The sequence below is a fragment of the Oryx dammah genome, unplaced genomic scaffold (assembly GCF_014754425.2).
Source record: "Oryx dammah isolate SB20612 unplaced genomic scaffold, SCBI_Odam_1.1 HiC_scaffold_13, whole genome shotgun sequence".
Classification (NCBI taxonomy): domain Eukaryota; kingdom Metazoa; phylum Chordata; class Mammalia; order Artiodactyla; family Bovidae; genus Oryx; species Oryx dammah.
In genome coordinates, this window is record NW_024070197.1 from 7,935,296 (window position 1) to 7,959,483 (window position 24,188).

Genomic DNA, 24,188 nt, shown 5'->3' on the forward strand with positions numbered 1-24,188 from the left:
GAAATTGACACATTCCAGAAAAACCGTGAGTGACATTTTACTGCATCTCTCATTAATTAATAGCATTAAAGCTATGGAAAAGTTGAACATGACTACTCACAAGCTTGCACTCAGCGACTGAAATGAAATCCAATGATGTGAGAATATAGGTTTTTGCCAGGCACATGTAGATTATGTACAGATGTCCAAGGTGTGGCTGTTCAAAACGGTACCCACCAGCCACGTGGCTAATGAGCACTTGAACTGTGGATAGTCTGAATTGAGCTGTGCTGTAAAGGTAAAAATATATCAGATTAGAATACTTTATGTGAAAAAAACATGGAATATCTCACAAACATTTTTGTATCTTGATTACATGTTGAAATAGTAATCTTTTTTAAATGTAATATTAAAAATTAATTGTACCCATTTATTATTTTATAAATGTGGCTAATAGGAAATTTTAAATTCCATCTGTGACTTCTATTATGTTGGATAGCAGAAACCTGCAAGTGAGTCTCAGCAAATAGCAAAGTCACTCTACTCCCCAGGACAAGGGACCTTGACCAAGAAGCTTAATATGTGTACTTCTGATCTAATAAATGAATTTTTCCCAGTAGCCTCTATTTTATGATGTAGGAGGGCTTCCCTTGTGACTCAGCTGGTAAAGAAGCCACTTGCAACTCGGGAGACCTGGGTTTGATTCCTGGGTTGCGAAGATCCCCAGGACAAGGGAACAGTTACCCACTCCAGTATTCTGGCCTGGAAAATTCCATGGACTGTATAGTCTATAGGGTTGCAAAGAGTCAGACAGCTGAGCAACTTTCACTTTGTGATTTAGGAAATAGCTAAAACAGCTTTTCATAAATCTTGAAACTAGCTAAGACATAAGTCTGAGTTGTGTGTGTGTGTTCAGTCGCTCAGTCATGTCCAACTCTTTGCGACCCCATGAACCACAGCACGCCAGGTCTCCCTGTCCATCACCAACTCCTGGAGTCCACCCAAACCCATGCCTGTTGAGCTGGTGATGCCATCCAACCATCTCATCCTCTGTCGTCCCCTTCTCCTGCCCTCAATCTTTCCCAGCATCAGGGTCAGCTGATGAGTCAGCTCTTCGCATCAGGTGGCCAAAGTATTGGAGTTTCAGCTTCAACATCAGTCCTTTCAGTGAACACCCAAGACTGATTTCCTTTACGATGGACTGGTTGGATCTCCTTGCAGTCCAAGGGACTCTCAAGAGTCTTCTCCAACACCACAGTTCAAAAGCATCAATTCTTAGGTCGCTCAGCTTTCTTTATAGTCCAACTCTCACATCCATACAAGACCACTGGAAAAACCATAGCCTTGACTAGATGGACCTTTGTTAACAAAGTAATGTCTCTGCTTTTCAATATGCTGTCTAGGTTGGTCATAACTTTCTTTCCAAGGAGTAAGCATCTTTTTTCACGGCTGCAGTCACCATCTGCAGTGATTTTGGAGGCCCGAAAAATAAAGTCAGCTACTGTTTCCACAGTTTCCCCATCTATTTGCCATGAAGTGATGGGATTGGATGCCATGATCTTAGTTTTCTGAATGTTGAGCTTTAAGCTAACTTTTTCACTCTCCTTTTTCACTTTCATCAGGAGGCCCTTTAGGTATAGACATATATTACAGTTATCTTAAAACACTTTTGTTTGGGAGACTCCCAAATAATTTTGAAAAGCTTTGTACCACTAGCTTACTCATTTTAAGTCAACACCTGAAATTCTTCAACACGACCTTTATGTTGTTATTTACTGGTAGAAACTGTACATCTTATAAGGTAACATGAGGGTGGGCTGTTCATGGAATAATTATTTCATTACATCACTCAGATAGGTTTTAATTATCTTGATGAAGAATGTGCACCAATTCTAACCAGTTACCTGGATTATATTCAGTGTAACTTGAAAATTTTGTCCCTGGAAACATTCCAGTTAATTTTCTTTTAATTAGCTTCACTAAATTGAAATGCTTTTGGTTGTTCTGAAAACGGAACATCCCAACATGAGCCAAGCTTCACCCTCACCAAGATGAGTAGACTAGAACACTTCACCGTACAGGGAGTTTTGTGTACATGCCCCACTTGGAAGACCTCTGCTTTGTTAGAACAGCTTCTATATCCTGAAAGACATTTCTTACCTCCTTGGAAGTCAGGAAGTTTAGGGATGGCCTTAGAACAAAAAGCACAATCTGATTTTGGGCATGGACTTCTGAGCCTAACAAATGTAGCCAGAAAGATATTCTCCTGGGAATTTCCTGGAGATCCAGTGGGTAAGTCTCTGAACTTCCACTGCAGGAGTTGAAGATTCAGCTCCTGGGTGGGGAACTAAGATCCCACATATATATATATATAATTTTTTCCTAATTTAAAAAAAATGGTTTTCATCCTTAAAACACACTATTTCTAATGTGAGATTTTCTTTGGAAAGGGGAGTTTCTCAGTGGTCTGCTTTCCACACATTCCCTCTTGGTTAATGAAAATACAACATTATTATTAGTGCAAGCTGTACCATGTCACTTGTGAAACATGAGTGTTTACTCTCCTAATTTGAAGCATGTAACATGGATGAGCATTGCTGCTAGTTTAAGACATCAGAATTTTTTCATGAAATCTTACATGACTTTGAGAAACCACACAAAATCGATCTTTTCATCAGTAATGAAATGGAGGTGCACTTTTTCTTTTTTTTGGATGAAACAACAGAAATTTATTTTTTCATAATGCTGGAGGCCAGAAGTCCAAGGTCAAAGTTTGATATCTTCTGAAGAAGTAACAACACACCTTTGTGCTTCCATACTTACAGTCATGATAATACTGCCAAATTCTTTTGAAAAGTTGTTTATAGTTAAACTTTGGCAGAAAGTGAAGAGGAACTAAAAAGCCTCTTAATGAAAGTGAAAGAGGAGAGTGAAAAAGTTGGCTTAAAGCTCAACATTCAGAAAACGAAGATCATCGCATCTGGTCCCGTCACTTCATGGGAAATAGATGGGGAAACAGTGGACAAACAGTGTCAGACTTTATTTTGGGGGGCTCCAAAATCACCACAGATGGTGACTGCAGCCATGAAATTGAAAGACGCTTATTCCTTGGAAGAAAAGTTATGACCAACCTAGATAGCATATTCAAAAGCAGAGACATTATTTTGCTGACTAAGGTCTGTCTAGTCAAGCCTATGGTTTTTCCAGTGGTCATGTATGGATGTGAGAGTTGGACTGTGAAGAAGGCTGAGCGCCGAAGAATTGATGCTTTTGAGCTGTGGTGTTGGAGAAGACTCTTGAGAGTCCCTTGGACTGCAAGGAGATCCAACCAGTCCATTCTGAAGGAGATTTCTTTGGAAGGAATGATGCTAAAGCTGAAACTCCAGTACTTTGGCCACCTGATGTGAAGAGTTGACTCATTGGAAAAGACTCTGATGCTGGGAGGGATTGGGGGCAGGAGGAGAAGGGGACGACAGAGGATGAGATGGCTGGATGGCATCACTGACTCGATGGACGTGAGTCTGAGTGAACTCCGGGAGTTGGTGATGGACAGGGAGGCCTGGCGTGGCTGCAATTCATGGGGTTGCAAAGAGTCGGACACGACTGAGCGACTGAACTGAACTGAAACTTTGGCCTTCACGGGCCCCAAATACAGTAGTAGTGTGTGGCACTAAATCACAAACACTGTGGGTACAATAGAGATTAATTGTAAAACAGAAGTAAGGAAACAATTGCTTGAGATCTATAAAACTCTCACTCTCTAAAATACATGCCTCCCATGTATCCTGTGGAATCAAGGGTCATTTTTACTGGATTTTTCGAGAGACAAATCACTCGAATAGCAGCTGCCTTTCCCATCCCAGCACGAGGAGGATGGGAACGTGAGTCTGGGCATCCGCACTCTGTAACCAATGTGATGTGTAATCGATATGTGTAACTACCACACTTACTCTGTTGGTGGCTCCCCGGAAACCACGTTATGCATCCTCCACCTGCATGAAGTATCATGCTCCTGAGAGGACACACCCCACCTCAGACTCTTCACTCCTCCAAGCTCACCAACTCCCTGCCTTAGAACAGGAAATATCACCATCGAGGCTTTGTTGGCACCTCCTGTTCAGAGCAGCTGGACACCAGCCCCTGTGACATGACTCAGGCCTGGTCCACACCCACAGCATTCCCGTCTGGGATATAGGGATTATGACAAGCCCTGCTATTTTCATCCCAGCAAACGCATCCATAAATTGCTGCTGGGCCCACTCTACCAGGGTATTTCAAAGACTGGTCTTGGTCCCCAAAGGACAGCACCAAGTCCAGCTGAAGTTCCTGCAGTGTTTCTTGCTGTTGGTGGAGAAGGGCATGGCAACCCACTCCAGTATCCTTGCCTGGAGAATCCCATGGACAGAGGAGCCTGGCAGGCTACGGTTCATGGAGTCCCGAAGAGTCGGACACGACTGAGTAACTAACACGCTTCTTCTTGACTTGAATCTCTTCTGTGTGTGAATGGGATGTATTTCCACCATAACTGTGGGGTCTCAGTTCTCATTTTGCTTAAAAGAGGGGTGTCTAAATCTAGCTGTGCCACTCAAAGCCTGGGTGGTATTCTCTGAGACAGTGCTGCTTTATTTATTTTTGGCTGCACTGGGTCTTCCATTGCTGCATTCGGGCTTTTCTCTGGCTGCAGTGAGTGGGTGCTGCTCTCTAGTTGTGGTGCTGGGGCTTCTCATTGCAGTGGCCTCTCTTGTGGAGCACAGGTTTCAGTAGTTGTGGCTCCAGGGTGGAGCACAGGCTCAGTAGTTTCGGTGCATGGGCTTTAATTCCTCTGCAGCATGTGGGATCTCCCCAGAGCAGAGATGGAACCTGTTCCTCTCCCTGCATTGGCAGGAGGATTCTTGCCCACTGTACCACAAGGCAAGTCCACAATGCTCCTTTAAAAGCTGCCTTTCCAGCTGAAAGGCTGCAAGAAATTCCATTTTATACCTGTCCCACTTTGCTACAGAAATTGGATTCTTGTTTCCTTAATGCTCCAAAGTTGAAGGATTTTCTATCCCTGATCATATTCTGTCTTGCCCCACCTTTGAGGTTTGGTCTGGAGCATGCCTCTGACACAGATCATTTTCTAGTTCATCTAAAAATATACTCACCCATTTAGTGACCAGGACAATGGATGATGCTGGGGCCCAGAGATGAGTCATGACCAGGGCCACCCTCCCAGAGCTCCCAGGCTGATGAGGGGGAGAGAGTGGATTTGGATCAGTCCGGGTCTGCTTACCAGAGCTGTGGCAGCAGAGATGCCAGGGACTAGGAGAGTCCTGAGGAGTAGACAGGAGTGAGGGACTTAGAGAAGAGTCCCTGGGTGCGGAGAACATGAAGGATGAGCAGGAGTTTACCAGATGGAGAATAGCATCTCATTCATTGGTTCACTCATTCATTCGCTTCTCGGGGCCTCTCGTGTGTGGAAATGCTGGGCACCTAGAACTGAGTCAGTCCTGAACTCTGCTCTTAGCAAGCCCCTCGTCTAATGGGGGCGGCTGACATGGACAGTCACAATCCATGATGATCAGATGATGGGTGAGGGAGATAACGGGCTACGGAAGCCACGAGGGGCTACTTGGTGCCTCTGGTGGCAGAGGGGAGAGGGCTCACCCAGGATGAGCAGGAGTGGAGTAGGTCCCTTCCTTTCAGGATGCTGGAGATGTGAGAGAACCTGGCTCTGTCCTGGGAAAATGCTGAGTCCAGTCCAACCCCTTGATTTATTCACATTGCAGGTCCTTGAATAACAAGCTGTAAGCCCCTTTTTACAGACAAGGACATTGAGCCCGAGAGACATTAATCACTTAGCCAAAGGAGCACCAAGCCAGCGTCCAGTGTGCCCAGAAGGTAGGAGTGATGAGGCTGGAGGTGGGTGCACAGCAGGTCCTCAGAGCAGGTGGTGTGACCTTGAGTGGCTTTGGCAAGTCTCTTGTTCTGCCTCTGTGCAGTGTTCAGAGCCAAGTGGGGAAAGATGGGAGCAGGAGACAGGGATGGAGCCCCCCGGGGCTGAGGTAAAGGGTTTACAAGACGGGAGGAATGACCTCTCGCTTTCTTCCCCAGATGGTACAGCAGGGGGGATGCTGCTCTTATTTCCGGGGGTGCAGTTGCTGCTGGTGGGGGCACTCCTCTACCAGAAACACCACTGCTGCAGCCTCACCTTCCTGCATTTTAACCAGTGACATCTGCAAAACCTCTGTTTCTAACAAGATCATGTACTGAAGTTCCAGGTGGGAGTGAATTTGTGGGGGGACATGATTTAACCCAGTACACCTGAGTAGTGGGGGTTTCTGGGATAGGTCCCTGCTGGGCGTGGCCCCACGTGGCAGTAGTGGTGCCCTACCATGGGCAAGCCCAGCTGCTCTACCACCTGCACCCCTTCCTACGGTACCAGCGACTGCACTGTGCCATCTAGGTGAACCAGGTACAGCAAGAATGAGGAGGCACAAGAGCAAGAGGCCAGAGGGCTCTGAGCCTGGCCTTGAAGAGTCAGGGCTGGAGTCGTCAGTGTCTGAGCTGAGAGTGTCTGGGCCAGAGAGTATCCAGGGGGTAGGATTGATGAGTCAAGAACTTGGACTGGTGAAGACCAGAACCAAGGGCTATATGTTTGGTCTAGACTGGCTTAGTCTGCGATCTGCTTGAGTAGCTGACTAAGGGAAGGGCTCATCCCACTGAGTCTGGGTCTGTGAGACCAAGGCTTGTTGGATTGAGCAGCAACCCAAGGGGTAAAGTAAAGCACTGGGTCTGAAGTCTGTTAGATGCCTGTTTGAATCTTGGCCTTGCCCATTACTACTTGTGTGGTGTGAGGTTGGGACCAGTCTTCATCTCTCCATCCATATATCCATTCATTCAACACTGTTCTTCAGTATTACTATGTGTAAACGGGGAATCTGCTCTCTGTGCTACTGTTTTCTCATTCGTGAGTCAAAGGTTCATTGAGATAATGAGTGTAAAGCAATGAGGCCAGTGCCTGGCACATTGTAGGTGCTTAATAAGTGACAGTGATCATGATGGTGGTGGTGGTGGTGATGGTTTTGATGGTGGTGATGGTCATGATGGTGATGTTGGTAATAGTGATGATGGAGGTTAGGTGACTGCTAACGATGATGAAGATAGTGATAGTGGTAATGGTGGTGATGCTGATGATGAATATCATGGTAATGATAAGTGATGATGGTTATAGTTAAGATGGTGATGAAGATGATGATAGAGGAGGACAAGGAGGAATGGCAGATCTTATCCTGAGCATCAGACCTAGTCTTTGTCTGGCAGGAGCAGAAAGAGAAACACAGGCGGTCCCCCGTCTCTCCTGACCTCTGCCTCCCTCAGATGACCCCTTGAAGGTGATGATCCTTGAGAACTTTGAAAATGGCCAATAAGGGAGAGCTGAGAAACTGAAGATGCTGAGTCTGCCGAGGATGGGGGTGGGGATCCAAGGAAAGTTTCCTGGGAGGGGGGGGGGTAACCTTTGAACTGAGCCTTCCTGGACAAGTCTGGGAATAAGAAGGGGTTCCAGGCAGGAGAATGGCACTTGGAAAGGTGAGAGAGGATGGGCCTGGCGAGGTGGCAGGGACACCACTACCTGTGGTGAGTATCTCCATCCACCCCAGGTGAACAGCACCACCTTCAACCGGGGCAAGCTGTGCAATGTGGGGTTCTGGGAGGCCATGCAGGAGGAGGACTGGGACCATGTCTTTTTCCACAATGTGAATCTGCTCCCAGAGGGTGACCACAACTTCTGCATCTGCGATGTCTTCCCTGCCCCTGTTCCATGGCCATCGACAGGTTCAACAACAAGTAGGTGGAGAGAGGGGACCTCCTGTGGGGGGAACTCTTGGCCAGGCCCTGTCCATCTGTACAGTCCAGGCCCTGATCCCTGGGGCCGATGATGGAGAGGATGAAGAGGCCTGGGGAAAGGCCTTATAGATGGGGAGAAGCTTCCTCCTGGGTGTGGGTATCAAATGAGAGTGGGATTAGTTATCAGTGGGGGTCAGGATGCATTTAATAAAGTGGTAGGCAGAGAAGTTGTAACAGAGGTCAGAGGAGAACTTATAACAGGAAGGACCATCTTGGGGTCACAAGATGGGCCTGTCAGATGATTCAGGGAGGGGATCAGGATCAGGCACAGGGACATCCTAGGGGTCAGGGAGAGGTTACCAAGGGAGAGAGTGGGGAACGGCTAACCCAGAAATAAACCCTGTGCTCCTGGCTAGCAAAGGGCCAGGGCCCGTTGCCTGAAATGCCCTGTGCTTCCAACTCTCCCTGCCTCTGTAGGCTGCCCTACCGAGGCTACCATGGAGGGGTGTTTGCCCTGCACCCCATTCACTACCTGAGGATCAGTGGCTTCCCCAACACCAGCTGGGGCGGGAATCAGGAGGACAGCGACCTCACTGCCACGTAGGGGGCACTGCTGTGGGGAGCCTCGCTCGGGTGTGGGGGCCACGGGGTGCCCAAGACTGAGTGGGAATGTGAGCTGTGTTGGATTGCGGGGGACACAAGCCACTCTGGCCTGAGGAGCCGGGTGTGGATGGGGACCTTATCAAAGGAGACAGGCATCTGGCCTCACGCCCCCTCCCCTGTAAGGGTGCAACTCAGCGGGACACTCTTCTTATGGCTTCATCTGCTCTTTGGCCAATACCACATGCTGGAGGAGGGGCAGGACCCCAGCTGCAAGCAGACTGCCAGGGGTGAGTCAGGGTGTGGGGCAGGGGTGGCCAGTCCTGGACCTGTTCCCAAGCCCTAAGCTTGCATGGCTGCCCCCTCAGTCCCTCCAGTCCTGGCCTTCTGGCCTAGATCCGCCGGAAGTGGCGGCACAATGCTGCAAACTCACCAGGATACAGGCTGCTCTCCAAGGAGCTGTGGCCCCTCTACACCAACCTCACCATGGACATCGACCCCTTAATTCCAGAAGCCCCCAGGCTGATGGGTTTCTGGAGCCTGGAAAGAATTCCCTCAACCATCCCACCTAGTTTCTTGTTAAAGGAGGCTTTTTTTACTGGCTTCTCTCTGCCATCCCTAATCCCCATCCTTTCATTGCCATTCATTTGGTCACACAGGTCCCCACTCAAATTGACCATGCTGTGGTTCTTTCCACACAATTAAAGTGCTTAATGCTTATTCACCTGTTTATTTCTCACAGGGACTTGTTGGGTAGCACTACTGTCATCTTCCTTTTGAAAACCAGGGGCAGATAAACATCTTGCTTGATTGATATAGAATCAAGTAAGGAACCCAAGGGCTTCCCAGGTGGCTCAGTGGTAAAGAATCCACCTGCCAGAATGTAAATTGATACAGCCATTATGGAAGATAGTATGGAGATTCCTTAAAAAAATACAAAAAACTAGGAATGAAACTACTACATGACCCAACAATCCCACTACTGGGCATATATGCCGAGAAACCATAATTGAAAAAGATACATGTATCCCAGTGTTCATTGCAGCACTATTTACAATAGCTAGGACATGGGAGTGACCTAGATGTGATGAATGGATAAAAAAAGCTGTGATTCATATATACAGTAGAATATTCATCCATAAAAAGGAATGTATTTGAGTCCATTCTAATGAGGTGGGTGAACCTAGAGCCTATTACACAGAGTGAAGTAAGAGAAAAACAAACTTCGTACATTAATGCATATATATGGAATCCGGGAGATGGTGATGGACAGGGAGGCCTGGCGTGCTGCAATTCATGGGGTCGCAAAGAGTCGGACACAACTGAGCGACTGAACTGAACTGAGAAAGATGGTACTGATGAACCCATTTGCAGGGCAGCAATGAAGTTGCAGACATAAACAGACTTGTAGACACAATGGGGGAAGGAGTGGGTGGGACAAATGGAGAGAGCAGTGTGGAAACATATATATTACCATATGTGAAACAGATAGCCAGTGGGAATTTGCTGTATGACTCAGGAAGCTCAAACCTGTGCTCCGTGACAACCTAGAGCAGTGGGATGGGGTGAGAGGTGGGAGGGAGATTTAAGAGGGAGTGGGCATATGTATACCTATAGCCGATTCATGTTGATGTATGGCAGAATACAACACAATATTGCAAATCAATTCTTCTTCAATTGAAAATAAATAAAGAACCCACCTACCAATGCAGGAGACACAGGAGGTGCAGGTTTGACCTCTGGGTCAGGGAGATCTCCTGGAGGAGGAAATGGCAACCCACTGCAGTATTCTTGCTTGAGAAATCCCAAGGACAGAAGAGCCTGATGGGCTACAGTCCATGGGGTTGCAAAGAGGCAGACATGACTGAGCAGGCACCGATGCACAGGAACCTGGCTTCTGGGCCTGTCTATACTTACAAAGTCTGCTGTTCTACTTCTTTCTTATAGCAGAAAAAAAAAAGGAGGGGAGTAGGAAAGAAAAATAAAATACATGGAGTCTTCCCTGGCAGTCCAGCAGTTAAGACTCTGAATTCCCAATGCAGAGGATACAGGTTTGATCCCTGGTCAGAGAACTAAGAACCTGGGTATGGCAAAAAAAAAAAATGAGGGTAGTTGAATAAATTACAGCATGTCCTCATACTGATAGAATACTGATGCAGTCACTGAACAGCTGTGTTGTAGACTGAAAAGAAAACTGCACAAGGTATGTGATATGACTTGATATTTACAAAACAAAGAGGGAAGAGTACCTATATAGGTGTACGCTTATGAGCATAGTAATGAGTGTGTGGGAATAACAAGTGTTGGCAGACTTCTCTCTGAGCTGGAGGGTAAATACTTTCAGTTTGCAGGCCATATGGCCTTTGCCACAACTACTCAGCTCTGCCACTGGAGCACAAAAGCAGCCACAGACATCACACAAACAAATGAACATGGCTGTGTTCTAATAAAACTTTATTTAAAAAACATGTGGCCAACCAGATTTGGCTGATGGACAGTTTGCTGACTCCTGACATAGATGATTAGGAGCCTGTATAAACATATAAAAGACTCCATACTAAAAGGTTCGCCATAGATGGTGGAGGTGGAAAGGGGAGTAGAGCTGAATTAATCATGAAAGAAGAGAAACACTACACTATGAATATCAGAATCACATTTATGCATTTACCAAAAAAAAGTACATTCATCTGTGTACATAAAGAAATTAATAATTATTGTGAAACTTCAGGATGTAAATTCAATAGGGAGTAAATATGATTAAACAATTGTTAGGTTCCTTTTTAAAAAATATAATCAACACCTCTGGTTACACAGTGAATTCTGTAGCAAAAACTACAGAATTGAGTATATGTGTGTGTATGTGTATACACTGACCTGCAGATATAAATATACATACATACATAAGTATACAGATACACACACATATACATAATATTGCCAAGTCATCATTTAGTTTGCTGGCAGCCTAAAAATAATTATATTCCACATTAAACAGGGTTATCATTAAATTCCCACAAATTTTCCTATAAATAATCTGGTAACAATCTGTCTTACTCTACAGAAACTCTTTTCTCAATGTATTAGGGTTTCTTCCTCAAATGAATTTTATAACTTTTAATGAAGCTAGTACAAATATAGACATTTCCACTCATTCTTTAAAGTTCTTTCCTGAGTTATTTCCCTCACATAAAATATGTGTAACTTGAAGACATGCAGTGCTTCCCTAGAGTTTTTCTGAAGCATCAATTCTATAATACATGATTATATCTGCCTCATGTTTTTTCTTCAAGAAATTCAGTTAGTTTCATTGATGTTTATGATGTTTATGCATACTAGGAATTGACTTCTGGGTAAAGCCTTGCACAGGTTAACTGCTTTTATAACATTTATCTCTGGTGTGAGTTGTCTGGTGTTTATTAAAATTTGACCTGTTGTTGAAGCTCTTCCCACACTTGGAACACACATAAGGTCTCTCTCCTGTGTGAATTCGTTGATGCACTTTGAGTTGTGGTTTCCTACTGAAGGATTTCCCGCAGTCACAGCATTCATAAGGTTTCTCTCCAATATGTGTTCTCTGATGTGTGACTAACTCTGATTTCTCGACGAAAGTGGTCCCACACTTGTAACAGGCAAAGGTTCTCTCTCTACTGTGAGTCATCTGATGTTTATGGAAATTTGATCTACCATTGAAAGCCTTCCCACATGCAGCACATACGTAGGGTTTCTCTCCTGTGTGGATACGCTGATGCTCTCTGAACTGTGACTTGGAAGTAAAGGCCTTCCCACAGTCACTGCATTTGTAAGGCTTCTCTCCGGTGTGAATTCGCTGATGCATGCTGAGGATTGACTTCTGGTTGAAGGCCTTCCCGCATTCACTGCACACATGGTGTCTTTCTCCAGTGTGAATTTTCTGGTGTATGTTGAGGTGTGACTTTTGGGTAAAGGTCTTCCCACAGTCACTGCATTCATAAGGTTTCTCCCCAGTGTGGATTCGATGATGTATATCAAGTTGTGACTTGGAAATGAAGGATTTCCCACAGCTGTGACACTGATAAGGCTTCTCTCCAGTGTGACTTCTCTGATGTACAATCAGGTGCGCCTTCTGGATAAAGGCCTGGCCACATTCAATACACACATAAGACTTCTCCCCTGAATGGATTCTCTGGTGCAAGCTGAGTGTTGATTTCTGGGTAAAGGCCTTCCCACATTCACTGCATACATACTGTCGCTCGCCAGTGTGGATTTTCTGATGTATACTGAGAGTTGAATTCTGGGAGAAGCCTTTCCCACATTCACTGCATTCATAGAGTTTTTCTCTTGTATGAGTTCTTTGATGTCTGAAGAGAGATAACATCTGGAAGAAAGTTTTTCCACATTCATGGCATTTATGGGGCTTTTTTCTAGTATGAGTTTTCTGGTGTGTAACCAATTCTGGCCTCTGAATGAAGACTTTTCCACATTCCTTACATATATACGGTATGTTTCCTGTATGATCTGTCACACAGAACCCGAGTTTTGGTTGTGAGGTGAAGGCCTTCCCACATTTACCACATTCCTGGAGGTTTTCTACACTATGGAATCTCTGTTGCTCAAGGAGGTGTGACTTGTGGGTGAAGTCCCTCCCACATTCAGTACACTTATCTGGTTTTTCCTGAGTATGAACTTGATGTTGTGTGAGTAACTGTTTCTGGCTGAAGGCTTTTGTACATATATTACCTTCACGGAAGTTCTCTCCTGTGTGAGTATTCTTGCAGCTGGCACTGGAAGAGCTATGGATAACTGGCTGACCAGATCCAACCATATCATCAAGGTGTTTTGTGGTAGTGCTTTGATTTTGACGAGTTGCTTCTAGGTTAGGCTTCAACCTTTTTGCAACTGAGCAACGTTTATGAGGTCCCTTTTGTGAAGAAATAACATGGGGCCTTGCCTGAATGACTTTTCCTGGGTACTTGTAATCACAGTCCCTCTCTGTGTTCAGTGTTTTCTTATTGAAGAAAGCCCCCTGATGTGAAGGTTTATTTTGATTTTTCAGATCCCTCTCTGTTTGGTCAGCTTGTTTCCACAGTTCTTCTAAAATGGAACACCATGAACCATCTCTTGTGACTCCACCCATCATCTCACTGTGAAATGAAGCTTCTTCAGAAATTTCCCATTGTGGGGTTTCAAGCCCAAACTCCCCTTCTAGAAGGAGAACAAGATGAAATAGATACAGTGAACAATTAGCAAAGGATAGAGGAGAAGTCACATGGAGCTGACTGAGATTATGCATGGAGAAACTGCTGAGTCATATACCAATGGTCGTGCTGATGGTGATCATGGGAGAAAACAGTTACACAGCCCTTACTATATGTCAGGCACTTAGCAGTATAGCACTTAGCATTGGCTAGGCAATGTTCTATGTGATGCACACATAAACTCATTCAATCCCCAAAACAATCCCAGGAGGTAACTACTTATTATCCTGGTTTTCCACATGAAACAAAGGAAATACAATGGTTAAATAATTAACCAAAATCACTTTGCTCAGCCGTGGGGAAAGTTAAGATTTTAACAAAAGCAACCTGACCCCACTCATGCAGGTGGTCTAGATACCCAGACCTAGTGGAATGACTACAGGATAAAAGAGACAAGAGTGTCATACGGCAGCATCTGTGCACAGCCAGCGCTTGAAGGAGGGGTTCAGAGTGCAGAGTTTTCTCAACTTACAATGAGGTTATGTCCTGATAAGTCCATCATAAGTTTAAAATATCATAAATCAGAAATGAATTGAATACACCTAATCTACTAAACAAAGCTTAACCCAGCCTACTTTAAATGTGCTTAGAAGACTTACGTTAGTCTAAGTGAAAGTCAAAGTGAAGTCACTCAGTCGTGTCCGACTCTTTGTGACCTGTGGATTGTAGCCCACCAAGCTCCTCTGTCCATGACCATGGGATTCTCCAGGAGTGGGTTGCCATTTCCTTCTCCAGTGTTAGCCTAAGGTTGGGCCAAGGCATCTAACAAAAGACCTATTTTATAATACAGTGTTGAATATCTCATGCAGTTTATTGAATACTGTACTGAAAGTGAAAAAAAAAAAGTGGTTATCTGGGTACAGAAGGGTAGTAAGTGTATTGGTTGATTCCCCTTATGATCATGTGGCTGACTGGGAGCCTGGCATCATGAGAGTATAGTACTGTATATCACTAGCCTGGGAAAAGATCAAAACTTACAATTCAAAGTATAGTTTGTACTAAATGTGTATGACTTGTGCAACATTGTAAAGCTGAAAACTTGTAAATTGAACCATCACAAGTCTGGGACCATCTGTATAGGTTTTCATTAAAGATCTACATTGTGATTAATCGCCCGGCTTTCTCCTACTTGTTGGAAACAATACCAAGATCATTCAGCCCTAGACATCCTCTGATAGACTATTAAAGCATCAATCCTGACATAGCCAAGCAGTGAAAGAATACCTATACTCAAACTCTCAATTCTATGAAACTGAAGTAAACTGGAAGACTGGACAAACAGGCTGTCCCCTAGAATCTGTTTCACCCTCTTCCACAGAGGTTAACTGTGGCCAGGCACATGGCAGCCAAGCCATGTAATGACTCACAGTTTCCTTTGCAGTGATATGTGACGGTGAGACTGTTTTTGCTGATGAAATGGGCATACAACATTGTGCACCACTTCTAGCCAGAGAAACACATCACAGTTTCTCAGTACCCTCCACCCCTTTTCTGCCTAGGAGAACCTGGCTTTGGTTGCAATATGCTCATTCCCAAAGATTGACAGCATCATAAAAGATGGTACTGCAATGACAAGAGAAAAACTTCAACACCTGAATGAATACAAAACATAAGGTGTCCTGCTGAACTGACTTTTAGAAGTGTTTTATAGGGGGAGAATTATTCTGGAAATTATTATACTGGACCTTGGTCTCTGTTATAACTTTCAGCTTTATGCTACTCAATATACCATTTTTTGGTTAAGAACAGGAGTCACTGATCATCCAGTTTACTAGTAAGAACATAAGACACAACAGATTCTTTTAAAAAAGGTGGCTGAATTTTACTATTACTTTATCCTATCACAGATTTAAATACTGAGTATGGTTAAGACCATCACATCTTGTCTTCTTTTCCCTTTCAATCACTTGGATAAACTGTATCCTAGACCCTTGTCCTGTTCCCAAAGCTCAGTCATCTATCACTTTTTTTAAAAAATGAAAATGCTCTTTATTTTTACCATTTTTAGTAGGTATGTATGTGTAGGTGTGTGTGTGTGTATATATATATATATATATATATAGCATTAAAATCTGAGAAAAAAATCAAAATCTTTGGGGTAATCTATCAATGTCATCTTGACTAAACTCATGATGACTGGGAATCCACAAATCCCATTAGGAACAAAATAACCCAAGCATGAGAAAATAGACGGTTTATGGTGATACCCCTGGAATTAAGAAAAAGAGTCAACTAAACTGTGCTTTTAAAAATATATATATTTTAGAATATATATATTTTAGAATTTCTAAAATAACAAGTTAGATGGGAGAGCCAAGAAACAGAAGAATCTTCTGGACAAAATGTATAAGGTGAGAAGAATTTCTGATGTGCGTAATGATTCCAATTTCTGATTTCCTTAAAGGAAATGAGACACCCCACAGGAACTGTCCACTATGAAGCTAAATAAGAGAACATGGTTTAGGCATGGGGACTGGAGGCACTGATAAAGGATCATCAGGGGAAAAAATTTAGGCCTTAAGTGTTCAGAATAGAAGGGTCCTTTAAAGTAATTCCTCTATGAAGGGAGGACCAGAGGGAAGTACATGGGCCCAGGTTGGAGGCACCACAATCAGGGATAAGGAAGAAGGATTCAGTGCAGAAAAAAAATGAGTTCAGAGGACAAATTTTTTAAAAAAAGGCCTTCAGGAAATTCCACAAAGGGATAAAATGAGATGACAAAAGCAACATACAGATGGAAAATCCAATCAGATAACAGATAAGATGAGATGCTCTGTTCCCAGAAAAATGAAAATAGCTCTATCATAACATGGGCCATAAGTGAGAAATTTGATAAATATTATATATGTTGGCAAGCAAGATGTAAAAATGATTAACTTAGCTGGATTAAGTGTAGTCATATCCAGTGATCAGGCAATCCCCCTTGACTATTCACCTCTGATTAATTCTTATGTTGGCCCCTATGGAACATTTACAAAATAATGTATGGCAGCATTAGCCTTAATGCCATACATTACACAATAATGTATAGCAGCATTAGTTTTAAGGAGTAGGAAATAACGTGTGTCCACCACTGGGGAATGGATAAGTGTGGTAGGTTGAATATGGCCCCTCATGGATCTACACGACTTGACAGTCACTCACCGTGATACCTCTGACATGAGACTTCAATCTCCCTCATCCATGGTTCCCTTCCTTCTTCAGTCCTGAAAATGATCTCTGGGTTGGGAATGTGATACCCTGTGAATAAGAAAGGATATTGTGGTATTGGGCTTCAGAGAAAGGCATGGCAACCCACTCTAGTATTCTGCCTGGAGAATCCCATGGACAAAGGAGCCTGATGGGCTATAGTTCATGGGGTCAAAAAGAGTCTGACACAACTAAAGTGACTTAGCGTGCAGACATACATTGGGCTTCAGGGGTCATTCAATGAAGCTTTCTTTCATTGACACATCTTTCATTAGGAACAAAGTAACATTCAAAGATGACCAAGAGGAATGAACAATTTGGGACAAGCCCAGGACAAATTGATTACATTCTTCAGATGTCCCACTTCATGCCACAAGAAGGAGGGACATCTCATGGAGGCCCGTCCAAGAGTCCCAGGTCCGGTGTGCTCACCCACAGAGAAAAAGTGGCTGTAGATCTCCAGCATCACATCCTGATACAGGTGTCTCTGGGCAAGGTCCAGTTGCTGCCACTCCTCCCTGCTGAAGTCCATGGTCACATCCTCAAAAGACACTAACCCCTAGAACAACATACCCAAGCTCAATGAGAATTAGTCATCATTGGTGAACTGACATACAGGGGTGTGTTCTTAATGACTTCACCATGATATATATGGCTTCCCACTACCTACCTGTTTCATATTGTATGAAATCAGAATCAGGGCAAGAAAACAATATTTTAAATACTAAAATAAGAACAAAGCTAATAAGCATTAGGTTGGCCAAAAAGTTTGTGGTTTCTATGTGTTGCTTAACAAATTTTTGGCCAACCCAATATCATGCATCTTAACACCTTAGCTGAACAATAAAGTGCTCTTAAAATTCAGCCAACTCCAACATGAAATACATTTTTCTACAAGGCAGTGTTTGCCACTCTTATGGGCTGAAATGTGCCCCACCCTCCCACCCCCTGCACTCATTCACATGCTGAAGTCCTAACCCCCAGAACCTCAAAATGTGTCTGTATTTGGAGAGTGGAGGTCCTTAGAGTGGGTCATTGTTATTTTAAAAACATATGAAAGGTCATGAAAAACACAGAACAACTTGGAATTTCAGGAAATCTTAAGTATAACCAAGAACCCTGCTTCTTCACTCTAAAATATCAAATATCAATATCTACATTATTCCTGGGCACTTTTATTCATCTTTTAAAAGAGGGAAAACCACACAGTCCTTAAAAGCTAGTTCTTGCTCTGTGACTGTAAATTCTGAGGACAGAGGAGAAACCAGCCAATCTCCAGTGAGGAGGAGTCAGGTGGGAATCAGCTGAAACAATGCAAAGACCCAGCAGTGGATGGAGGATGAACATATGGGTGAAGGATGCCTGTGCTGAGCAGGAAGGAGTCAGCATTTCCTGGCCTGTGGCTGGAGCTACGGTTTCTTCTTCCTTTGCCCCAGGGCCAACCCTCTTCTCCTACACATCCTCCTGCATCGGTCAGTTCAGTTTCCTCCATAAGACACAGTGCCTATAGATGAGGAAACATGAGCTGTCAGTGCTCTGCTCTCCGCAGGAGAATCCACATTGTCTTGACACAGGGAGTCCAGAGTCTGCTGCTTCCTGTGTCTGCCCTCAAGTTCCGGAGAACTGCCCCTGGGGTGGGGATGGCTCCTGCTTACCTCACACGATACATCCTGCTCCTCTAAACCCAAGACCTGGGGCCTCTGGGGCAAATTCGCATCAGCAAGCATGTCCCTTCTGGGCTTCAATTCTTGGTCTCTCTTGCTGACAACTCCACTCTTCCCAGGAGCCTGCAGCTGGGTGGGCATCAGAAGGCTCCAATCAGAGCTGCTGGGAAGAGTCAACCTGAGCTGTGTAGGGAGATCCTGCAGTCTCCGTGATGTGGCCTGACCCAGGGGCTCTGGAGGGACACTGGAAATCCTGGAAAGGCAGTAACCACATCATTACTCATCTAATATCCATGCCACAGGAATTTCTGAGGGCCATTAGGTGAAAGTCACTGTGTTCACAACATGAGGGTAAACAAAACTCAGGAATCTATCTATTGGGGTAAAAAATAAGAAAAGATGGAAAAGATTTGGATTAAAGTTCATGAAGGTTTAACTGCAGCTCTGACACACCTTTTAACTATGAGAAGAGAGATTATTTTACTGGCAGTTTCCAAAATGAAGAGGAAGGTATTTATCATAGGCACTGAGAAACTTCCATGAGATGAGGTTTTTCAAGTCCTCAGAACCTGCCAGGCACATGATAAACAATAAAAAATAAAATAAAAATTATTTTATTACTTGCTGAATAAAAATCAGCAAGTTGCTGAGTCAGGTATCAGATACCTTGAGTAATTCTCACACCACCCTGTCAGCTAAATATCATTATTATACCCATTTGGGGCTTCCCTGATAGCTCAGTTGGTAAAGAATCTGCCTGCAATGCAGGAGACCCTGGTTCAACTCCTGGGTTGGAAGATCCCCCGGAGAAGGGAAAGGCTACTCATTCCAGTATTCTGGCCTAGAGAATTCCATGGACTGTATAATTCATGGGGTGGCAAAGAGTCGAACTGAGCGACTTTCACTTTCATACCCATTTTGTGGATGAGGAAAACTGAAGCTGACTGCTGTTACCTAATTTGCCTTAAGGTCACTCAGTCTCCAAAGGGAATTATGAGGCATCCCAGGTCTGCCTCATTTTAAACTGCACACAGTTGCCACTATCCCATGTGGTCTTCCACACAGTCAATTTCCAGAAACACTGTTTACATTTCCTGTTGCCTTCAGAAAGCTTAGGCTTCAAGTAGCCCATGTCTGGAACTGAGGTTCTGGACATTTCAGTGCCCATCCATAGTACAGACAGCTCAACCTTTTCTGACAAAATTCAAATTCAATGTATGGAATCCCACCTTCACTTGGAGAACCTGCAGACATGTACTAGGACTCCCAATCACCATTAGATAACCCCCAATATAGGGTTCCAAATAATGCACCCCAGGAAGAAACTATCATTGATTTGCTCAACACCCAATCACTTATCCTTAACCATGTCCACAGAGACCCAAGTTGAGACCGACACTGACCCACTCGTTCATTTCCAAAGGACAACACTCACTGCCCAGAAAGCAAATCAATCAGCTTCACAAACCTCCATCACTGGCCCACTAGGTCTCCCATCAACTGGTTCCCAAATGCTGCCCTTAGCACCCCAAACACTTTACTGATTTCACAGACCCACCCTCAATCGCTGTCTCCCTTGAGTGTGTTACAATGTGACCGTCAAAGCTCCTGCTCCGTCAGTCATTGCCTCCTACAGTCCCCCAAGCAGTGGATCACTTCCCCAAGCGGCTCCCAGTACCATACCAAGGCCCTCTTAAGACCCCTGTTCACTATCATATAAACAAATTTCATGGGCCAACAATATGAAGTCTGGTCTTAAAGTACACTTGGAATTGAAGTTACAAAAATACTTATATACATACAGAAATAAGGCAAGAAAGAGTGAAAATCAACGAGCCAAGCATTAAACTTAAATTAGAAAACCCCACTTACTGTACAGTTCCCATCCTAAGAACCCCACCACTCACTCCGCGGACCCGACATCACTCATTCCACAGATCCTCATCACTCGGCCCCCAATTCCCAACATCACTCACACCAAGCGGATTCTCCCTCATCGACCCCGCAGATTCCCCATTGCTAAGGTTCCAAATCACCTCAGCATCCCACAGGCGATTCACAGGTTAGAAGAGTTGACAACAGAAGCGAAATGGCCGCTCTGGGCCACTTCCGATTCGAATTCCTGTCAGGATTTGGGAGGCTGTGTTTGTGACCGTTGCTCATGCTTACTAGCACCTTGGAAGCCACTGTCTGCCAATAGTTATCATGGCGTATGAAGTCCGTTGGTCTATTCCGCGGTTCATTTTCCTTCAGGGACGGTATGCAGAGAACAACATGGCCGCGTCCATAAGGATTATATTAAGGAGGACGCCATTTTCAAAGACTCTCCATTCCGTACAGCCAGGGAACGCGCTAGGCAAAATTATAGAGTTGAAGTCTTGGTGTTGTTTCCCATTGGCGTGGGACCAGTTAAAGAGGTGTGTAGATATAGTTCTAGGAGAAAAATAGCATTGCATATTCTGAAAAATATCCTTTCTCTGTACTTTTCACACTGATTTAAAGCCCCTTTCTCACTATCTGGCCTCTTCCCTGTCAAGACTGCCCAGAGAGTCAGAGATCTGTCGCGAGCCCAAAGGTGCAGAACTTGGCAGAGAACTCCTAAAAGCTTCGTGATTTCCTTAGTAATGAGAGCCTTTAAAGAACCTTGTGTGACGTTAATGAGGTGATTTTTTAGAGGCCTAAGGCATTTCTTATTTTACTGTTCTTGACTTCATTGTGCTTCACAGATATTGCTCCCCGCTTATTTTTAAAAAACAAGTTGAAGGTTTGGGGCAGCCCAGTTTAGAGCAAGTCTGTTAGCGCCATTTTTCCAACAGCATTTGCTCACTTCATGTCTCTGAGTCACATTTGGGTATTTCTTGCAGTATTTCAATTTTTACTATTATTATATTTTTATCGTGATCTGTGATAGTGATCTTTGATGTTACTATTAAAAAGATTACGAATCTCTGAAGGCTCAAATGATGGTTAGCATATTTTAGCAAAAAAGTATTTTTGAATTAAGCTTTGTACATTAAAAAATATTTATTTTCATTTATTTTTGGCACTACTGGGTCTTTGCAGCAACAGCCCTTGAGGTGTTGAGGTGAGCAAGGGCTATTTTCTCATTGTGATGTTTGCACTTCTCTCATTGCAATGGCTTCTCTTCTTGCGGAGCATGGGCTCTTGGTGTGTGGACTTAAGTAGTTGTGGCATATGGGCTTAGTAATTGCAGCTGCCGGGCTCTAGAGCACAGTCATAGTAGTTGTGGTGCTCAGGCTTAGTTGCTCTGTGACATGTGGGATCTTCCTAAACTAGAGATAAGAACCCACGTTTTCTGTGCTGGCAGGGGGATTCTTTCCCGCCAAGCCACCAGAGAAGCCCCGTACATTTTTTATTTTTTTTCAGAGACATATTGCTATGGCACACTCACTGCACCGTGTGATGTAAAAATATAGTGTAATCATAACTTTCATGCACCAGAAAAATAAAAAATATTGTTTGCCTCACTTTATTGAGGTATTTGCTTTATTGTGAACTTGAACTATCCCCAAGGTATGCCTGTCTGCTAAAATGTCTGTGTGAATTTGAATTCCTCAGGCAGAGGGCACATACATTACCAGTGTTGACAGAACAGAGTATGGCCAAATAACTCTCCACGAGTTTGTACCAATTTGCATCACCCTCCCCTATAATGTGACTCATCTCTGCTTCTCTCCAACCTCAACAGCAGTGTGCATTAGCACTGATTTGGATCTTTCTATCTTACCGATGAAAAATGTACCCATTATAGTTTTAACTAGAATTTCTCATTATAGACATGAAAGTGAAGTATTTTTAAGTAGGTTTCATAATGATTACTACTTTCCATTCTAATCTGTTCTGCCAACCCTGAATATTCATTGGAAGGACTGATGGTGATGCTGAAGTTCCAATATTTTGGCCACCTGATGTGAAGAGCCTATTCATTGGAAAGACCCTGATGCTGGGAAAGATTGAGGGCGGGAGGAGAAAGGGATGACAGAGAATGAGATAGTTGGGTGGCATCACTGACTCAATGGACATGAGTATGAGTAAACTTTGGGAGATAGTGAAGGATAGAAAAGCCTGGCGTGCTGTAGTTCATGGGATCACGAAGAGTCGGACATGACTGAGCAACAACAATCTTTTCCACCATTCTGCCATTCAATGGCTGTTCATATCTGTCTCATCATTATTAGTGTATATTTCTTTCTTAAAAATTTGGATAATTCTTTTATATAGGAACTACAATCATTAGTCTATAGTAGGATTATGAATATATTCTCCTGGCTTGTCCTTGTCTTCTGATTTCATTTACCTTGGATTTGCTATCCAAGGTAAATATATTCTCCTGGCTTATTCTTGTCTTCTGATTTCATTTACCTATCCAAGGTAAATGTTTTTTGTTTTATATAGTTGAACTATATAAATATAGTTCATATAAATATATAAATATAAAAAATAAATTTAAATGTATAAATAAGTTTGTTTACTTATATAAATAAAGTTGAACTTATGTCTTTAAAGCTTTTAACTATTTGCTTATCACTCTGGCATTTCCAGGAGAAGGCAATGGCACCCCATTCCAGTACTCTTGCTTGGAAAATCCCATGGACAGAGGAGCCTGGTAGGCTGCAGTCCATGGGGTCGCTAGGAGTCGGACACAACTGAGCGACTTCACTTTCACTTTCCACTTTCATGCATTGGAGAAGGAAATGGCAACCCACTCCAGTGTTCTTGCCTGGAGAATCCTAGGGATGGCAGAGCCTGGTGGGCTGCCATCTATGGGGTCACACAGAGTCGGACACGACTGACGTGACTTAGCAGCTGGCATTTCCAACTCTGAGAATATATATGATGTTGTGAAATGTGAAATAAAATGGAGTCACTTATGTCAAGGGTGTTTTTTCCTTAATGGAGCTAGGAAGCCATTAATGGGGTGGACCTTACATACATCCCCACCAGGTGGAATCTTGAACCTTTCAACTGGGCCAACCACAGATATTTCAAGAACTCTGCAAGAACACCTGTGACTTGTCACAACAACGAACTTTTTCCACCCTCTAGTTATAGCCTTAGCAGTCAAACATGTTCAGCCAACACTAGATCCTGCCTCCAACTCCAGTGAAAATTCTTTGTAATGCAAATCTCCCTTCTTTGCTTTTAAAACCCCCTGACTTTTACTCCCATGTGGGACACAGTTTGGTTGCTCCCTGAATTTGTGTGCCCCAAATTGCAAGTCTTTGATCCCAAATAAGTGCTTTCTGCCTGCTCATTGCTTCCTAGGTTTATTTAGATCGATGATGTATGTATGTACTATAATGTATACACGTATGCACACAAACACAATTATATTTATGTTTATATTTAATTGGATTTATATTTACATGAAATCTTGCCAAGGTTTCCTCTCTTCGCCTCTGCCCTCCACACTTCCATACCCGCTCCTTTCCTTTTGCTTTTTAGGATTATTGTCTGTGCCTTGAAAATCCAAGGCCACTTCTCAACACAGTTGTTTCTTCCATTTCATTCTCTCTTCTTGCTCAGATGACTATTATATCTGTGGAGCAAGGTGTTTTATAGCCCCTGGGTTTGACTCTGCTTAAAGGGATCCTCTTGGGGCCAGCTTCATACTCACCTGTGGATCATCTGAATCTAGGTGAGCAAGCTCTTCCTCAGATGATCTACACCTAAG

At 43.7% G+C, this 24,188-nt stretch overlaps 1 protein-coding gene across 5 annotated transcripts; it reads right to left on the bottom strand.

The window, feature by feature from the left end:
- Window positions 1-12: 12 nt before the first annotated feature.
- ZNF175 (zinc finger protein 175) lies at window positions 13-20,614 on the bottom strand. 5 transcript variants are annotated; one of them, XM_040252003.1, is made up of 6 exons: window positions 20,530-20,602; window positions 18,947-19,062; window positions 18,485-18,746; window positions 17,262-17,388; window positions 16,785-16,880; window positions 10,844-13,587 (listed from the first exon to the last, which is right to left on the bottom strand). In XM_040252003.1, exons 2-6 carry the CDS (start codon window positions 19,012-19,014, stop codon window positions 11,774-11,776), a joined length of 2,367 nt encoding a protein of 788 aa, XP_040107937.1. In that variant the 5' UTR covers window positions 19,015-19,062; window positions 20,530-20,602; the 3' UTR covers window positions 10,844-11,773. The 5 variants fall into 5 exon arrangements, with proteins under 5 accessions (XP_040107942.1, XP_040107937.1, XP_040107940.1 ...); XM_040252006.1 differs by having other exon boundaries at window positions 17,262-18,333; window positions 20,530-20,593; XM_040252008.1 differs by lacking the exons at window positions 10,844-13,587; window positions 18,947-19,062 and adding an exon at window positions 13-269 and having other exon boundaries at window positions 20,530-20,614.
- Window positions 20,615-24,188: the final 3,574 nt, after the last annotated feature.